Genomic DNA, 18,273 nt, shown 5'->3' with positions numbered 1-18,273 from the left:
TAATTTTCCAGCAGTGTGACAGAACTGTAAATTCATTGTGACAGAGAATAAGCCCATTACTCAAGGTCATTGTGCAGGCTCCTCTGGATATGTACGTAATACATGCATAATGGGAGCACCAGGAAGAGAAGAAAGTAACAGAAGAAATATCTGAAACAATAATGTCTGACAATTTCCTCAAAATTAATATTAGCCACAAAACTACAGATGCAGGAATCCCAGTTAACACCAAGCGAGATAAATTCCCCCCCTCCAAAAATACACCTAGGCATATTATTTTATAACTATATAAAATTAAAGATAACAAAAAAAAAATGTGAAAGAAGCCAGAGAAGAAAAACCACCTTATCTATAGAGGACCAAAGAGAAGAATTACATCCATCAGCCTCTCAGAAATCACTGAAGCAAGAAAAGAGTTGAGTAAAATATTTACTATGTTGGGATGAGAAAGTATTTCAACCTAGAATTCTGTACCCTACAAAATTATCCTTCAAAAGTGAAGCACAATGAAGACTTTTACCAGACCAATAAAATTGAGTGGATTTGTTGCCAGTAGACCTGACTTTTAAGAAATGTTAAAAGAAGTTCTTTAGAGAGAAGGAAAACAATATAGGTTAGATAGTTCTGTATAAAGAAAAGGAAGAGCATCAAAAAAAGGTATAGGTGAAGGTAAAATTGAACATCCTGTGCATTTTCCTCAGAGGCACATCCATTGCTTATATTTAGTGACACCAAAATTTTAGACTCATTTTGTCTGCCAATCAGCAGGCGTCAGTTGCTTCCAGTCCTTGCTTTCATGGAGCTAATCGTCTACATAATTTTAGACTATTTCAGCATTCAGCAAACAATGACCCAACTTGAAGACATAATAGAAAAACGCTTTGCTTTGTTCTATATTGTTTTGGCTCCAGTTAATTGGGAAGGAGTACAAATATCCATTGGAAAGTGGGTTAAAAGTAATAACTGATCATTCTGTTTAAGCTGGTATATAGCATACACTGTACACTAAGTTAAAAATATTTTTCTTTCTAGGTAACTGAACTGCACAACATCAAAAATATAACCAGACTGCCTCGAGAGACAAAGAAGCATGCAGTGGCAATTATCTTTCATGATGAAACGTCCAAGACATTTGCCTGTGAGTCAGGTAAGCAATTATGGGCCCGTCTACAGCTTGAGGAAACTGAGCTGCTTCTGAGACAGTGGCTCAGGTGGATTAAGATACGCCGCTGACTAGCTATGCCTATTGTGATGAGAATGCGCCATAGAAGCCTTCAGTAAGAAGCTCAGCATATCGATTTCTACAGATGTTTGTGGTGCTTGTTTGTTATCTGTCTGTGTCCGGATTTTGCTCCCAGGTGGTCAGAGGACTGTTAAAGTTTCCATTTCAAGCTTGGAGAATTAAGTAAACAGTGCCCGGGAGATGTCGTTAGGGCAAGCTTGTGACTTGTTTTTCGGTTCTCGCCAAGTGCTGCTGTAGGCGTTAGGTAGGACAATAATAACACTGCCTTGTAGAAGTGTGGCATGGCTGAGCCGAAGTCCCAGCTATTTCGAAACAGAACTTTGAGCAATCGGTGCCTCTCATGGGTTCTCAGTTCTGTGAGTAAATACATTTCAGACTGAACGTGAGCGTCCCAGTTCATAAAACACTCAGATGTAACTGAGACACGTGGCGGTTTATAGTTGAACTTGCAGTGTTTTTCATTTGAGAATTCCCATGCTGTGTAACATATCACAGTTGGCTTATTATAGCTTTTTAAATATTTTGCTTAATGAAACGGTATATTCGTTTTATAATGGATGGGAGCAAAAAACATTCAGGGTTTGAAATATATGAATTTAAAATAATAGTTGTAGATACATAGGCAATACTGGAGTCTGTTATTTCTGAAAAAAAAATGCTGGTGACTTATGTTGCTACATAATTGAGAAATTCATGCTCAGAAATGGAACCCACAAATCTGAAATTGAAACCTTTTCAAAATTTATTAATTTATTTATTGCAGCGTGTGAGATTTTTGAGAAATGAAGGGCTCTTTCTTTAAAGAGAATGGCCTTAATTTCTAAGATAATTTCCAGAGAATGAGATGGAAGCTAGATCCAAATATAAAAATAAAAGAATGCTTGTTTAAATTATGACTTATTTGGAGGAATTATTTGTTTTTTTTCATCACGTTTTATGTAGAGATATAACAATGTGCTCGAAGCTAGTAATAAATCATTAAGAAACAGTGGCACGATTTTTTAAAAATTGTCTTAGTGACACAGGTCAATGGAGCAAAAGAAAATACTTGAAAGAGATAAACAAGGAATTCGAGTACTTCTTAAAAATTCATGGAGCTAATCGTCTACATAATTTTAGACTATTTCAGCATTCAGCAAACAATGACCCAACTTGAAGACATAATAGAAAAACGCTTTGCTTTGTTCTATATTGTTTTGGCTCCAGTTAATTGGGAAGGAGTACAAATATCCATTGGAAAGTGGGTTAAAAGTAATAACTGATCATTCTGTTTAAGCTGGTATATAGCATACACTGTACACTAAGTTAAAAATATTTTTCTTTCTAGGTAACTGAACTGCACAACATCAAAAATATAACCAGACTGCCTCGAGAGACAAAGAAGCATGCAGTGGCAATTATCTTTCATGATGAAACGTCCAAGACATTTGCCTGTGAGTCAGGTAAGCAATTATGGGCCCGTCTACAGCATGAGGAAACTGAGCTGCTTCTGAGACAGTGGCTCAGGTGGATTAAGACACGCCGCTGACTAGCTATGCCTATTGTGATGAGAATGCGCCATAGAAGCCTTCAGTAAGAAGCTCAGCATATCGATTTCTACAGATGTTTGTGGTGCTTGTTTGTTATCTGTCTGTGTCCAGATTTTGCTCCCAGGTGGTCAGAGGACTGTTAAAGTTTCCATTTCAAGCTTGGAGAATTAAGTAAAGAGTGCCCGGGAGATGTCGTTAGGGCAAGCTTGTGACTTGTTTTTCGGTTCTCGCCAAGTGCTGCTGTAGGCATTAGGTAGGACAATAATAACACTGCCTTGTAGAAGTGTGGCATGGCTGAGCCGAAGTCCCAGCTATTTCGAAACAGAACTTCGAGCAATCGGTGGCTCTCATGGATTCTCAGTTCTGTGAGTAAATACATTTCAGACTGAACGTGAGCGTCCCAGTTCATAAAACACTCAGATGTAACTGAGACACGTGGCAGTTTATAGTTGAACTTGCAGTGTTTTTCATTTGAGAATTCCCATGCTGTGTAACATATCAGTTGGCTTATTATAGCTTTTTAAATATTTTGCTTAATGAAACGGTATATTCGTTTTATAATGGATGGGAGCAAAAAACATTCAGGGTTTGAAATATATGAATTTAAAATAATAGTTGTAGATACATAGGCAATACTGGAGTCTGTTATTTCTGAAAAAAAAATGCTGGTGACTTATGTTGCTACATAATTGAGAAATTCATGCTCAGAAATGGAACCCACAAATCTGAAATTGAAACCTTTTCAAAATTTATTAATTTATTTATTGCAGCGTGTGAGATTTTTGAGAAATGAAGGGCTCTTTCTTTAAAGAGAATGGCCTTAATTTCTAAGATAATTTCCAGAGAATGAGATGGAAGATAGATCCAAATATAAAAATAAAAGAATGCTTGTTTAAATTATGACTTATTTGGAGGAATTATTTGTTTTTTTTCATCACGTTTTATGTAGAGATATAACAATGTGCTCGAAGCTAGTAATAAATCATTAAGAAACAGTGGCACGATTTTTTAAAAATTGTCTTAGTGACACAGGTCAATGGAGCAAAAGAAAATACTTGAAAGAGATAAACAAGGAATTCGAGTACTTCTTAAAAATTATATTTTTAGATAGATGTTATGATGTAGTAGTCCCTATCTGTTGCTAAAATGGCAAATTGTATGGGAAAAAAGACAACTATAAAGCAGCAATAAAATTAAAGCCAAGATTTAAAAGGAGAGCTCAGATTTATTTCTAATGCAAATGCAGGTAAAGGTGTATTCGCATAATGGCTAGTGGAAATGCAAATTGTTTCGATTATTTTTTTCAAGAAAATTGGCAACTGCTATTAAATAAGCATGCATACCCTTCACTCAGGGAATCTCTTTGGAATATTTCCATATAAACATACGTCCATGCACATGAGGATGTAAGTTTAAGCACGTTATGTGTAATGACAACAAAATTGGAAACCAATGAATGTCCATTAAGAAAATCATTGAACAAATTATGATATGTTCTCATCATGAAATAATATAAAATCACTAGGAAAAACTCTAATTAAACCAATCAACTCGAAGACATTTCTGTGAAGTTTACTTCTTCAAGGAAAACAACCAGCAGAGAAGTATATACCGAAGAACCACATTTTGAAAAATAATGAGAAAGAGCGTGTGTTTTAACAAGCGTTTACTGGGGTGAGGGAAGATGATAATGAAGCGGATGGAAAAGAAAGATGGGGAGTAAAGACAAGAAGAACAAGGAAAAATAAGAAAACAAAATGAACAGAAGAGACTACCCAGCATATAAACTATGCCATTTACATGAAATTATGAGCGTGTGAATGTGCATGTGAATGTATCTAAATTTTTTTTTGAAGTTAGTCGTCAAGGAAATGCAAATTAAAAACCACAGTGAGATATCAGTATGTACTTATCAGAATGGCAAAAGTTAAAAAAAAATTGATAACACCACCAAATCCTCGTGAGGTTTCAGAGTAACTGGACCACTCTTATGTTAGAAAATGGCATAGTAGCATAGCCACTCCGGAAAACGATTGGCAGCTTCTTGCAAAATTAAACATGTAATTTTGACACAATCCAGCGATGGCAGTCTTGGACGTTTATCTCAGAATAAATGAAAACTTATGTTCACACACACACATACACATGTGTACGAAAATGTTCATAGTAGCTTTTTTCATACTAGCCCAAAACTGGAAAGAACCCAGATGTCCTTCATCAAACTGGGGTACACTCACCCCGGAGAACACCTCCTCAGCAATGAAAAGGAGCAAACCAATGGTCTATGCAGCAAGCTGGATGAATCTTCAAGTGAATTATGCCCAGTGAAAAAAAAAAGCCAGTCCCCAAAAGAGGACATACTTTGTGACTCTGTTTTCATAATGCCTGTGAAATGACAGGTTTTAGAAACTGAAGACAAATGATTTACCAGAGGTTAGGAATGGGGCTTGGGATGCGGCTGGGGCTATGTGGTCATGAAGAGGTCCCCTGAACTAATGCTGGAGCTGAGCAGTCATCGTCTTGTAGTGGTGCACGCGCAGACACACAGGGGGATAAATCTTCTAGAACTTACACACACACAGATAAGCAAGTAAGACGGGGGAAACCTGAATAGGATCCGTGGACTGACAATGTCGATCTCCTGGCTGTGCGAGGTAAGGGCTCGGTATGCTCTAGTGCAGTAGAGAGAAATCGATAGTGATAACAACAAACGACACAGATATTCCTGAAGGCATCCCTGTGTAGCCTGTGCATGTTTTATGAGCACAAATAAACGTGCTCATGGACACACGTCTGTGTCCTGCTTCTTCTGGCATGGGGCCTCGGCGTGAGCTCGACCGCAGCCCGCCGTGCTCCCCGCACACACACACTTCACCCCACATCTCATTCCCTTCCATTGCACGCTTCTTCATCTTAGCACCCCGAACCTACACTTGCCGTACCCTGCTCACAGGCTCTCCACTCTGGCAGACGTGAAGCTCGGTGATGACAGGACCACACTGTGTTTCTCCAGTCCCGTGGTGCTCATAAGAATCTGTCGCCTTCATGAATTAATGAATGAGTAAGATTTATATTGAACTTTTGTTATAGTGATCTATTTATCATTCTCCTCTTTCAGAAAGATTTTCTTTTCAAAGAAAAATTTCAGGGACTAATTTGGCAGCACCGTGGGAAAAATTATTTAAATTGCCAAATAACAGATTACTCTGTACTTCATGTGTATGCGCATGTGTGCGTGTGCGTGTGTCTGTGTGTGGGTGTGGGTGTAAATCACCATGACCCACCGGGTCTGCTGCCATGACTATAAGTAAAACATTGTTGGATACAATCCACGTTTTGCCTATTCCTTGAAAAGAGAGCCCCATTCTTCTTTATTTTTTTTTAAGTTGTTCACTCTCAAGTCAGTGTCTAGTAAATGAAAGAACAGGGGGCTCAGACGTTGGAGACCCAAAGTTCGGGTGATAGCTCCTGCTCACCTTCATTAAGGAAAACAGAAGAACAAAAAAGAGCCCACCTCTCTCCTTATCAGCATATGAAACACAAAAACTTATCTCCAAATAATTTAGGACAAATAATATTTAAAATCTTCTTGGATGGGAGACCACTTAGGCTTGGATGGGAGACCACCTAGGAAGACCAGATGCTGTAGGTGTAAAAAATAAAAAATAAGGTATCGTAAGCTGACAAGGTCCTTGCAATCTGTGAGGTCAACCAAGGGTTGCCTCACCTAAAAAAAAATAATAAATAAAAAAAAATAAAGTCTGAACAACCTGGTTAATTTCCTAAATAATTATTTGAAGCATTGAATTTATTTTCTAACATAACGAAGTGACGTTTATAGTTTCTTTCATCCAAAATCTGTCATGAAATATTTATGAATTGAATAAATTCCCCCACATTAAAAATGAAAAATATTTGGGAAAAAACCTAAATCCACATATTTATAATTTTTTAAGTTTTGCATAAGCACTCCTTTGTCCCTGAAATACCTACATATCAATTTTTCACATTTCAGTTTATTTTCATTATATTTCGCAAATTTTATATATTTATTTCTAAGAGAACATTATTTTCTAAAATGACCTTGCTTCCCCATAATCGTCTATATTAGTCAATAAGATGTATTTGTATCTTAACAATATTCTTACTGATGCTATAAGAAAGCATTTTTCTCTAAGGTTATCTGCTTCTCGAGCTTTCCATAACCTTTTCTACCACAAATGAGTCCAAAAATGATTCAGTCAAAAATCATTCTTGACTTCAACATGAAAAGTTGCATTTAAGCCTGTATTTTGATTAGCATTCTTCTTATATATGCAATTACAAACCTATGGTATAGAACCTGTAGACAGTAGACATGAGAGTCCTCATCTAAAGGGTCTATACTTCAGATACTCACCCCAAATTGTAGAACATTTCATGTTTGTGATAATATAGCTAATTTAACAGAAATGAGCCTATAAAACAGCTAACAGATTTGAACAATTACTCACTTTTATAGTCACATATGAGTTTAACTTGTTATAATAGAGTTCACGTAACCCTAAATAACAGCTGGTTTATATCCAATACAAAAGTAGAAATCAATTTTACTGCATTGAAGACGACAAATTAGGGTGTGACGTTGGGAAAAATGCTCGCTACTGCTGCTCAGTTACCTGGTCTGCAGATGAACACAGTACTTCAGTGTCAAGTGATGTTAGTCCAGCACTTTTATGAGCAATCCTCTTACTTTGGGAGTTATAGAAGACATTTCTGTTTACTGATCGTTCAGTGCAAAAGACAACGTGAATGAGATTGAAACAACTTATATTTGTAGCTGACTCAGTCACTGTGGAATAGAATTGCTGGTTAATAACCATCTGGTTCTTAGCTATCCTGCTAAGAGATTTGGAAGAAATCATTAAAAAACCAGAATCTAGTGGCCTTATGTGATCTGAAAATGTGTCGAGATTTTGAAGTTATTTCTTTAGAGAAAGTGAAATGCTGTGTAGCAGTGACAGTATAATGAGACTTTAAATTTTTAATGCTCTTCACAGACTCACATAGAATAAAAATACCAAGCCTTCGGTTGCACTCTCTCTTAAAAAGATTAAATTAATCTGGCAAAATTTGGGCATGGTTTTATAAGGTTGGAATGATAACTAAATCAGAGATAGAACTGATTTGAGCAAAATTTTCTAAGACTTGATTGCCTTGCAATGTCCAGGTGCTGCTGTGTGACAGAGGTAAGTGCAATGATCTGGAAGGTTCTGTCCAGAGCAGTCCTTGCACAGGCCCCCAAATCATGGCTGAGGTGAGTTGACTCCACTTAGGTTGAATGTGGCTGATGCTTCATACTTAAAAGAGATCCTTGTATTTGGAATATTGGGAACAAGAAGGAATTAGTTCATAGTGAGGGGAAAATATATAACCCGATTAATAATTAATTTAAGCACGTACGGTTAAGTGCAACACGTATTACACTTATGTATCCTGGTTTACTCACTCGCTAAAGACTGATAAACTCTAGAAACTAATGGCTTGAAAGTCAGCTCTAGTATCTATTCCGAGAGTGTTCCCTTATGCCCCATTTCCAATGGTTTGCTTTCTCATTTTCACTCTGGCCCTATGATGGGTCCCTGCCTTTGAACTCTGTGAAGTCAAAAGAGTTACAGCTTATTGGTCATCTGCCATGTCAACGCTCTGTTGTCCTGCCCCGCCCCCGCCACGCCCCCGCCACATCCTCACCTCCATCACACGGCCCTTCCAGCTGGCCGGCCTCTGCGTGGGTTCCTGCCTATCGTTCCATACAGTGAAACACTAGCTGACTCTTCCGCCATTTCTCTGAGCCAATCAAGTAGCTTTCCCCCCAAATCAACCAAGCTCCAGAAAGCACTTTCAGAATTCACTACTGTGTGTGCAAAGATTTACAAAGTTTTTTTTCAAGTTTAATGAACAATTAAACTTGAAAATTTTACGTGAATAAAGCTTGAGCTTTGAACTTCTTTAGACCTGGATTAAAATCCTGGCTCAGCCACTTGCTTGGAAAAAAAACAAAACAAAAACAAAAACAAAAACAAAACAGGCTCCTTAGGTAAGAGAAAATAGACTAATTCATGTACAAGGGTGATTGCTGCATTGCTTTTTAGAACACGGAAAAATGAATGAACTAATCGTCGATCAGTTTGTCATTGATTAAAAAAATTATTGCAGTAATTAAAACTGATGTAAATTTGTATTTATTGACTTGAAAAGATGCAGATTTAGTGAAAAATGCAGTTTGTAACATATACCATAAAGTGAGCACAATATTTGAACAGGCGTGCATGCATGCACACCCTGTAAAAGTTCTTTAGTATGCTTTGTTTAATTATTTTATGTATTATTAAAATATCACACGCAGATAACAATATAAATAGTATTACAAGCACCTGCGAACCTAACAATCACCTTAAGACATCAATCAATCAAAAACAGTATAAATATAGGATGCGTGCTTTTCTGACAATTCTGTCAGTCCCTAGAATTGTATTATAATGTTTTGCATATTTTATTTAGTAAACATTTGAGATTTATGCTTTTATGATATTCATATTTATTCATAGAAGAGGTTTCACTTTTTTTAAAAAAATTTACATAGATATATTCCATACTCCATTCTTACTCTATTCTTTGGTAAGTCGCCATTTTTCTGTTTTGTCATATTTGTGAGTTTCTTCCACTTTAGTAAACACAGCCATAGTTCGTTCACTTTATATCAGTCCAGGGTTATACCATGCTGTGTTTCTGATAGCTAAGTTATATTCTTAAAATATGTCCACTCACTCAAAGTTGGCATCCTTCAGTATAATTACACGATTCTTTTCTCTTAAACAATTAACAGAATGAACTATTTTAACATATTCAAAGTCGTGGCAAAGAGCAAACTCTGGAGCCAGGCTGTCTGAGTTCAAATCCTCTCTATGCCCTGATTCCTCCTCTGTAAACGGGGCCAAGAACCATTTCGCCTCTTGGGTCTGTAATGAAGATTTGACATCCAAGGAACAGTGCCCAGCACGTATTAAGCATTTGAGAAATGGTAGTCAGCATCATTATCTTTAGCTTTCAAGTGTCCATCCCAGTTGGGCACATTAAAGCAAGATCCTTCATAGCCTTCTAAATTCATGTTTCTGTCATATATAGGACTTTTGCAAATATATTCACAGTTGAGACAGGTCTGTGGATTTGGGGTATTTTTCTAGACAGCGTTTGGCCTCAAGGCATTGTCAGTGTTCATGAAAAGAATGTCCAAGCATTTTTGGTTTTGAGCTCAAGAGCAGTTTGAAAAACAAAAGAAATACGAGTTTCATGTTGCTTTTGAAGCCATCTTAGCGTAGCGCATTTTTGCAGGATGCTCGGTTGCAACCTCTGTGGCCACTTAGGCTTTCTGCACGTATCTAAATGCACCCTGATAATTTTCCTGGAGCATCGTTCATTTTATTCTGATTCTCAGATTTCTCTGTATCTGACCCGGGCAAGACAGTAGCCTCTGGCATTGACTGCCTGGGTTCAGATGTTGACTCCCCACTTTCTGGGGATGCGTTAGGGAGAAAGGGACTTTCCTTCCATACACCTTGGCCTTGACACTTTTAAAAAGATAATGATGGAAAGTACTAAAATTGTTAATCACTTAGCTGAGGGACTGGAACTTATTAATTTCATTCATATACATGATCTCTTCTCATTTCTAATATTATATACTTGTTTGTCCTCTTTCTTTTTTAACTATTAAGGCTATTTAGGAATGTGACTTCTTTTTATTTATTTATTTATTTGTTTTTAATTTTACTTTTTAACATTTTGTTTTATTTATTTATTTTTCCCCTTCCCCCTGGTAACTACTAGTCCATTGTCCATGTCCGTGAGTCTCCATGTGTTTGTCCTGTTCATTCGTTGCTTTTAAGTTTATATCCCACATATAAGTGATAGCATGTGATTTTCAACTTTTTCTTTCTGGCTTATTTTGCTTAGCATGATTATCTAGAGGTCCATCCATGTTGTTGCAAATGGCAGTATTTCATCTCTTCTTAAGGCTGAGTAATATTCTATTGTATATATGTGCCACAGCTTCTTTAGCCAATCCTCTATCGTAGGACACTTTGGTTGTTTCCATGTCCTGGCCACTGTGAATAATGCTGCTATGAACATCGGAGTGCAAATATCAAAAAATAAAATAAAAAATTAAATAAAAGAATATTTAGGAATGTATATGTTTTCCTATCTTGCTCTGTGGCAATTCAATATGAAGAAGAAAGGGGCTTGACACCGAGTGCCTGGTGGTGGTTATAATGGTTGACAGTAGAATTTAAACTGGTTGAGGACGGAGAGAGGACTTCAAGGGGGCAACTGAGTTTGAATATATGGTGGAATCAGTAGGGGGTTGGTGGTCTTGATGGAGTTCAGAGTGTTGTCATGGTGATAGTCAATGGAGTAAATGGAAAAGACAAGAGCCGCTGGTGTGGGATTGGATTGTGTGAGGACAGTTTTAATGAAAGATGCAAACTTTGATTATTTGAAAATTTTTTTATGGGAAATAGTTATTTCTTCAATAATAAAAAATGATATCTTGCATGTAGTCGATTCACACCAAGAAGCTGTTGCTGACCATGAATTCCTTGAAAGAGAGAAAATTATCTTATAAAGTATGTTTAAAATAATAGAACTAAAAGTTCATGTTAATATACTTATTATGCTGGCTTCTCGGAGGGATGTAATTTTTACAAAGAAATAACAGTAATTAATTTTATAACTTGAAAATGCTCTAAGTAAGGAATAGATTATGCGTTAATTTCCCTTGTGAATTTTTCAGTTTTAGCAGATTTAGATGCCAGAAACATGTAGCAGTCTTTGCACCTGATGTCACCTAGAGAAAGCTCACATAGGAAATCCATTTAATTTTCAAAAGAAGTCCTTTCTATTTATTGTGTTTTCCAGGCAGGCACCTTCTTAATAGCTTATAAACGCCATTCCCTTATTTTTATGACTTTCTCCAACTCTATAAAGAGAGCAAATAGAGACTAGAGAATTATATTTAAGTCCACAGTTTGATAACCTTTGTCTCCTGTGAATTCAAGTTTTGTATTTTGGAAACACATCATATTGACATCTGAAGGATTTATTTCTTTTGATAACTATAATTTCTCAGGCAGAACATATCACAAAGCTGCCTCTTAATGTCTGCAGCCGAAAGCATTTTTCTTTAGTGTGTCACTACAAATACTATGAAATAAGCTGTAGGATTTTGTGCCTAAATACCCTGTTGCCATTTGCTTTAAGCTATATTTTCCTGTCTTTACATGTGCTACTTCTAACGACATAGCTGTGGTTCACTAAATTGTACTGAATTTGTTTTTTAATAGTGAGGCAGATGTCAGCAGCAGATTAGATTTAATGCAGGTCACAGTGATCTCCCTGGATAAAGAGCTCACAAGCACTGAATGGAAATTGCAGAATGATACTGAGAAAATTTAGAGATTTGAACAACTGGTAGGCACTAAAAAAGCATTATTATGGTGTAAGGGATACAAATATAAAAACTAAAAAAAATTATTTACTTTGACATTTATTCCCACTTGGGAATTTTAGCAAGATAAGAATTTATAAAAGGCTGGGAAGAGGAAAAAAAAAAACCTACTCATTTCCACCACTACCGCTTCGAAACCATATGAAAGCAAAATAAACACATTTGAGTTGGAATTGCCATTTCCCTATTTCCACAATATTTGTTTAAACATTGTAGTAATTATTGTATATACTCCATGCCAGGGAACCTTTCTAGTGTATGGGAAAAGTGATATAATCTAGCTGACACATAACTGGAACGTAAAATCCAACTTAGTTCTAAATAATTTATTGAACATCTGTGTTGTCTAGATGGTACTGGTTCATAACGTGCATAGTCATATTTCCAAGAAAAGTTATTTGTCTTCTAAAGCCTTATAGGACAGTAGAAATGGATGAATCCAGTTCAGCCAATTGTCTGCTCTGGGACCCTGGGCAAAATACTGAATCCCTCTAACGATAAGCTGCTAATATTTTTCAAATACTGTTGTATTTCCAGCATTGTGCTCTTCACCATGGACTCATTTAAACTCATAACAATTCCACAAAACTCAGAGAAAGTTATTATTCTCATTTTAGAGGCGAGGAAATGAAGATAAGCACACACAGAGGCTGTGATCCCGTAGGTAGTTAAGTGCTAAAGCCAGGGTGTGAACCCAGAACATCCACTCCTAGCAGATGTGGATATAGATGTATTAGTCTTTGTGTTTTCATCTGCAGAATGGAATAATTTAGAGTGCTGTTAACAGGCATGATAGATATAAAGCACCCGGTATAGAATAAACCTACAAAGAATGGTAACTACCACCACTTTTTGGCTCCCATGGCCACCTCGTTCATCAGTTCTTGATATAGAATAAGGACCAATGCCATTTCGATAACAGCGGTGTTCTAATGTTTAATAAATTGGAAAACAGTTCAGAAATGAATTTGTTTTATTTCCTGGCCCCTGAATGTTTTTTCTTTTTTTTCCCTTGAATCTATCCTTAGTTAAAGAGTTAGTTTGAAGATATTCCATTATCGCTATCATTGCCATCATCCATCATCCTGATTCTCTCAGTGCCAAAAGATTATAATTTTTGCTTCTATCTCCAATCAGTAGAGACACACAACTGCCCAATATATTCCTTAAATATAGCAAGCTTTTGTAGCCACTTTTATAACAAATACTAGCAGCGAAAAAATAAGACCTTTCAAGTTGTATTCCTTCGTAATCTGAAATCAGAAATACAGCACTTTTCTGCAATCAGAGAAAATGTTCTAGTCATCAAAATCTTTTTGCAAAAAGTTGTTTGGTGTCACTTTTCACAATATGAGATCTCTCCCTTTCATCACTGGACCATCTATTAGGTCCCCAAGCCACATGCAATTGACCCAACAAACGCATGGCAGGGGTGAATTTCATGAGAGAATTATATTCTGGTTCTTTTTAGAGGCCATATTTTCAATTTAATTAACTGATTTCTAAGTGTATTTTCCCTTTAACAATGCCATTTTTATTTGTCATTAAATTTATAATGAATCTTGGCTTTCGAACCACTTTATCTTACGGACCAGAAGCTAGTCCATTCCCGACTTGCTGGTGTTTTTGTGCATATTTACTCTCTGTTAATGGGGATTGTACCTAATCTTATTAAACATGGTCTTTTTTCCCCATCTGTTTTTCTGAACATTTTGAAAATCAATTTTGTTTTAAAGCTCTATATATCCCACTCTACCGAGTATCGTCTACATTTTTTAATTTTTTAATCGCTGCTCTCAAAGCGATTATTAAAATATACTGAAGGCGGAAGGACATTCTATAAGAATTTGACTAGGCAACCCTAGAGAGGATCTGAAATTGATTTACTTTAATTTCTTCTAGAATTTTCCATGTCGTTAGCACATAGGTAAATGCCAAAAATGCTATTTAAAAGGTTAAAACAGTGCAGTAGGTGACCTAAGAATGCAGTAAACTCTTTACTGGTGTCAAGACCAAATTAGAATTCACTTTAAGTCACAAGTTGGAGTTGTTTTATTACATTTTCATGAGCCAGAATCCTAAGAGGGACATGTTTTATGGCTGGAGAGTAAGTTTGTTTTATAATTTGTCAGAGAAATAAAATCTATGGCTTGATCAAGTTCTCAGCTAGTGCATCTCGGAAGGGTGATTCACCTTAAATTGTCTTGGCTGATATTTCTGCTTTGAAGAATCTCAGTCACTCATATACATAATGATGGGCTGTCTCTTCTCAGCCAACACTGCAGTCAGACTCCTTATGTCTGTTATTGATCATAAATAGGTGTAAGGTCAAACAGGTATGTTCGCATTTATAAGTTGAAATCCTGAAGATAGGAGAAAGGTGCTCAAGGCTTCTGAAGTATTTTTTAAAGCAGGTGTTTTTGTTGCTTTGGAAGAGATGCAGATCAGCTAACTATGTCCCACGCCAGCGACAGCGCTGTTGTCTTTTATTGTACGTTTGCCGTGGAGCAGCCCAGGACTCAGAGTCCAACATAAAATACTGAAACTCTGTGAAAAATGTTCATAGACTCAGGTTCCGTTATTCTGAAACTGCTTCATTTTCCCTTCAAAACAAACTTAAATTCCTAAATATTATTTCTATGAAAATAAAGTGACTGAAAGGACAGTTGATAAGTCAGCGTTTTCATAGGTGGAACTCAGGGAATTCTGAGATATGGAGTAGGGCAATGTGACCCTATATCTATCTATATTCCTGGAAAGTGAAGTTGACCCTGTATTAAAATTCACATCAAAGATGCAACTAACACATCTGACTTTAGATAATACCTGATTTCACATCTCATTCAGAGTAGAAAGATCCGTTGATGTCACCTGTGCCTTTTTTCCTTTTCCAGTCTCTGTCTCTCTCTCTGTCTCTCTGTCTCTCTGTCTCTCTGTCTCTGTCTCTGTCTCTGTCTCTCTTTCTTTTTTAAGGTGAAGCAATCCTTGGTTGACCTCACAGATTGCAAGGACTTTATCAGCTTAGAATCCCTTAGTTTTTACTTTTTTATGCTTACAGAACCTGGTCTTCTTAGGTAGTCTCCCATCCAAGTACTAACCAGGCTGGCCCTGCTTAGCTTTCGAGATCCGATGGGATTGGGCTGGTCCTGCATCACTTTAAACCCCCACTCAATCCATCCATATTTACTTTTGTTGATGATGATTGCCAGAGAATAGGATATATTCACTTTCCTGCATTTCTTCCTTTCTTTATTCATTAATTCAAAAATATATTTCTTAAATGTCAACCATGTAAAAACTTGGTTTGAGACATGCAGGATACAGCAATAAAGAAGCAGAGAAAAATCTGTGTCCACAAAAGGCTTATAAATCTAAGTGGGAGGAGACTTAAAACAAGCACAACAAATAAGTGAAATGTTTAATAACATGGCAAAAAGTGCCACCAAGAAAATCAGCAGGTACAGAAAAAAATTGGCCTTATCCAACGGAAAAGTGAAATTGCTCACATCTACATGATGGGAGCAAGGCATCTGTGGAAGTTAGGCTCCTTCTCTCTCACAGAGACTAGAAGATGGAGCACTATCTTCCTTGATGATTACATTTCAGAGGAATGGCTCCCACGTCATTCTTCATTGGCAAAACTGGCAATGGGACTCTTTTTAAAAGATTCACATCTCAAAGGGATCAAGCAAATGATCTAAGGAAAGGGGGAGGAGAGAGCTCTGTGGTGAAGCCTTCTAGAATGTGATGAGGGCAGGGGTGAGTGGAGAGCAGAGACTCAGAGTCAAGCTGAGGGGATGTTAAGACTCTTGGTGGCCTTATAGACCTGGACAAAGACTTTGGCTTGGTGCGATGGCAGGCAATGGAGGGCACGGAACCCTGCCATGTCATGATCTGATTCACACGCCAACAAGTAAGAAAAGCAGGGACCAGGAGCAAAAGGAGAGACGGAGAAAAAGGGAAAGGAAAAGACAGCAACACTAAAAAGTGTCTGCACACACCTTTAAACCAGAAGTCGCAGCAACACTCATGGTGTGTTAGATGAAGTTGGTGATAGTTTATAAATAATCAAGCTTCCTAAAGTGTTCTATGATCATCAGGCACAAATATCATGGGTGTCAAGTCAATCAAGTATGAGGATGAAGAGACTTAGCAAAAGTAGCAATCCAAGTAGCTTAATGGAATTTAACCTTGGGACAGCCCTCTTCAGGATAATTTTCCACAACTCTCACCTGTGTAAGATATATGTAAAATATAGAGCTGTCCCTTCATAAAACTGCATAAAATAGACACATCTAAGATGTGAGTTTCTCCCCTTTAAATGAACTTTACACATAATACACAGAAAAGCTGTTTTCTAGAATGATTCCTATAGGATCAATTTTAAGTTTAATTCCTTTATAAAAAACACTTGAAGAAATTTGTTTTACCTTAGTGCTTCCCCAAATAGTCTTCTGTAGACCGTTAATTTTTTGTCAGTTTTGTAGATATTAAATAAAGAGAGGATGGTTGAGTGATTAGATGTTTGAGGAATGCTGGATTAAAGAAAGGTGAACAATTTTATTTATCATTGAACCCCTCAGTGCATTTAATATGTTATGGTAAGTTAGGTCTCTCTAAGAAAGAAATATTTCCTAAACATATATTCGACTATAAACTCCTTTTTTTAACCTCTGACTGTATCTCTGGAGTTCTTGACAGACATATAGAAACAACTATTATATTTATTGATTTGAGAATGCCTGAGATGTTGGTCTAAGTATGATAGTGATTGACACCTCCATGGAGGGAAGTTTTGATGATGGACAGGAGCAGACTTGTGCGCCCTAAGGAGTTAATGGAAGGCTGAGGTCAGCTGGGCCTATAGAGAAGCAACAGGCAAGCACAGACATCAAGGTCAAGTGCTTATCCACATACCAGAGCGTACCTTGCCCGGGTGGATGACCTGATGGTAGTAAAACCTGGTTATTCACAAAGGCCGAAAGGTGTTAAGGCATCCAAGCCAATCAGAGTGCTAGGGCCTTGCCAGTTTAAGGATCACAGTTCCTGTCAGATAATCCTGCAGCTGGTCTGAGAGTGTTCGGGCAGCTCCACGTCTTTGCAGTGGCTTCATTTCTACGGCTTTATAACCCATTTCCCCTGGAGCAACACAGAAGATGGTCGTGGTCTTAGAAACACAGCAAGGGACAATATTTCAGTAACTTACTCAGCATACAAGGGCTCAGATGGAGGTTTGCTGAACTGTAGAGTAAGATGTTAAACATGATTGTCGCTTATTTTTTTTGATCATTCTAGATGGTCATATAGTAAACCTGTTACTGACATACTTCACGTCCCATTATATTTAATTAAAGGAGTGGTAATCTGAAGGGCCCTTTACATCTTTCTCGCTTCCTGCACTTGTCATTCTTTTTGAAAGAGGAGTTTTGACATAAATTTATTTTGATATTAATTTATTTAGAAGTGGAATAAAACCCTTCTCCAGCACTTGGCATTGAGGGATCAGTTGATATTTTTCTTTCACGTCGGCAGCCACAATAGACTCATCCAATGCGAGTTTCCATTTTGGGTGTCCCGATGGTGACAGCATTCTTCCTGTCGCCTGAGACACTAGAATGAAGAATTGCTGTGGAGCGAGATAATATCACGTCAACATGGCAGTAAGAAGAGAAAGCAGTACATTTAAAAAGAGGTCATCGGTACCCTGTGCTGGTAGAGGTGGGGGTTGGTATCCATCATTTCCATCTCGAAGGACCCATCGCTGGGGTGATGCGCTGGCCCTCCGGTCCCTGCACCCCAGATCAAAGCCTCCTTCAGTACCAGATGTTCACTACACCTTCAGCTATTCAGCGACCACCGGGGGAAACTGTAATATACAGTCGACTCTGCATCTGATACTGATTTTTTAAATTCATTTAAATTAGTTTCAAGTATACAATACATTGGTTAGACATCTA

The 18,273-nt window shown here is 37.3% G+C and overlaps 1 protein-coding gene across 1 annotated transcript in view; it reads left to right on the top strand.

Moving 5' to 3' along the window:
* DOK6 (docking protein 6) overlaps positions 1-18,273 on the top strand; it is a 201,267-nt gene that overhangs the window by 27,026 nt on the left and 155,968 nt on the right. The window contains exons 3-6 of the mRNA XM_011366043.2: positions 1,033-1,211; positions 1,560-1,603; positions 6,395-6,421; positions 10,280-10,308. Of these exons, the coding sequence (XP_011364345.1) occupies positions 1,033-1,211; positions 1,560-1,603; positions 6,395-6,421; positions 10,280-10,308 (279 nt within the window). The remainder of the gene's footprint in view (positions 1-1,032; positions 1,212-1,559; positions 1,604-6,394; positions 6,422-10,279; positions 10,309-18,273) is intronic.

This window comes from Pteropus vampyrus, unplaced genomic scaffold (assembly GCF_000151845.1).
Source record: "Pteropus vampyrus isolate Shadow unplaced genomic scaffold, Pvam_2.0 Scaffold119, whole genome shotgun sequence".
NCBI classification, from domain to species: domain Eukaryota; kingdom Metazoa; phylum Chordata; class Mammalia; order Chiroptera; family Pteropodidae; genus Pteropus; species Pteropus vampyrus.
Note: the sequence above shows the minus strand (reverse complement) of the source record. Positions and strands in the feature narration are given on the sequence as shown.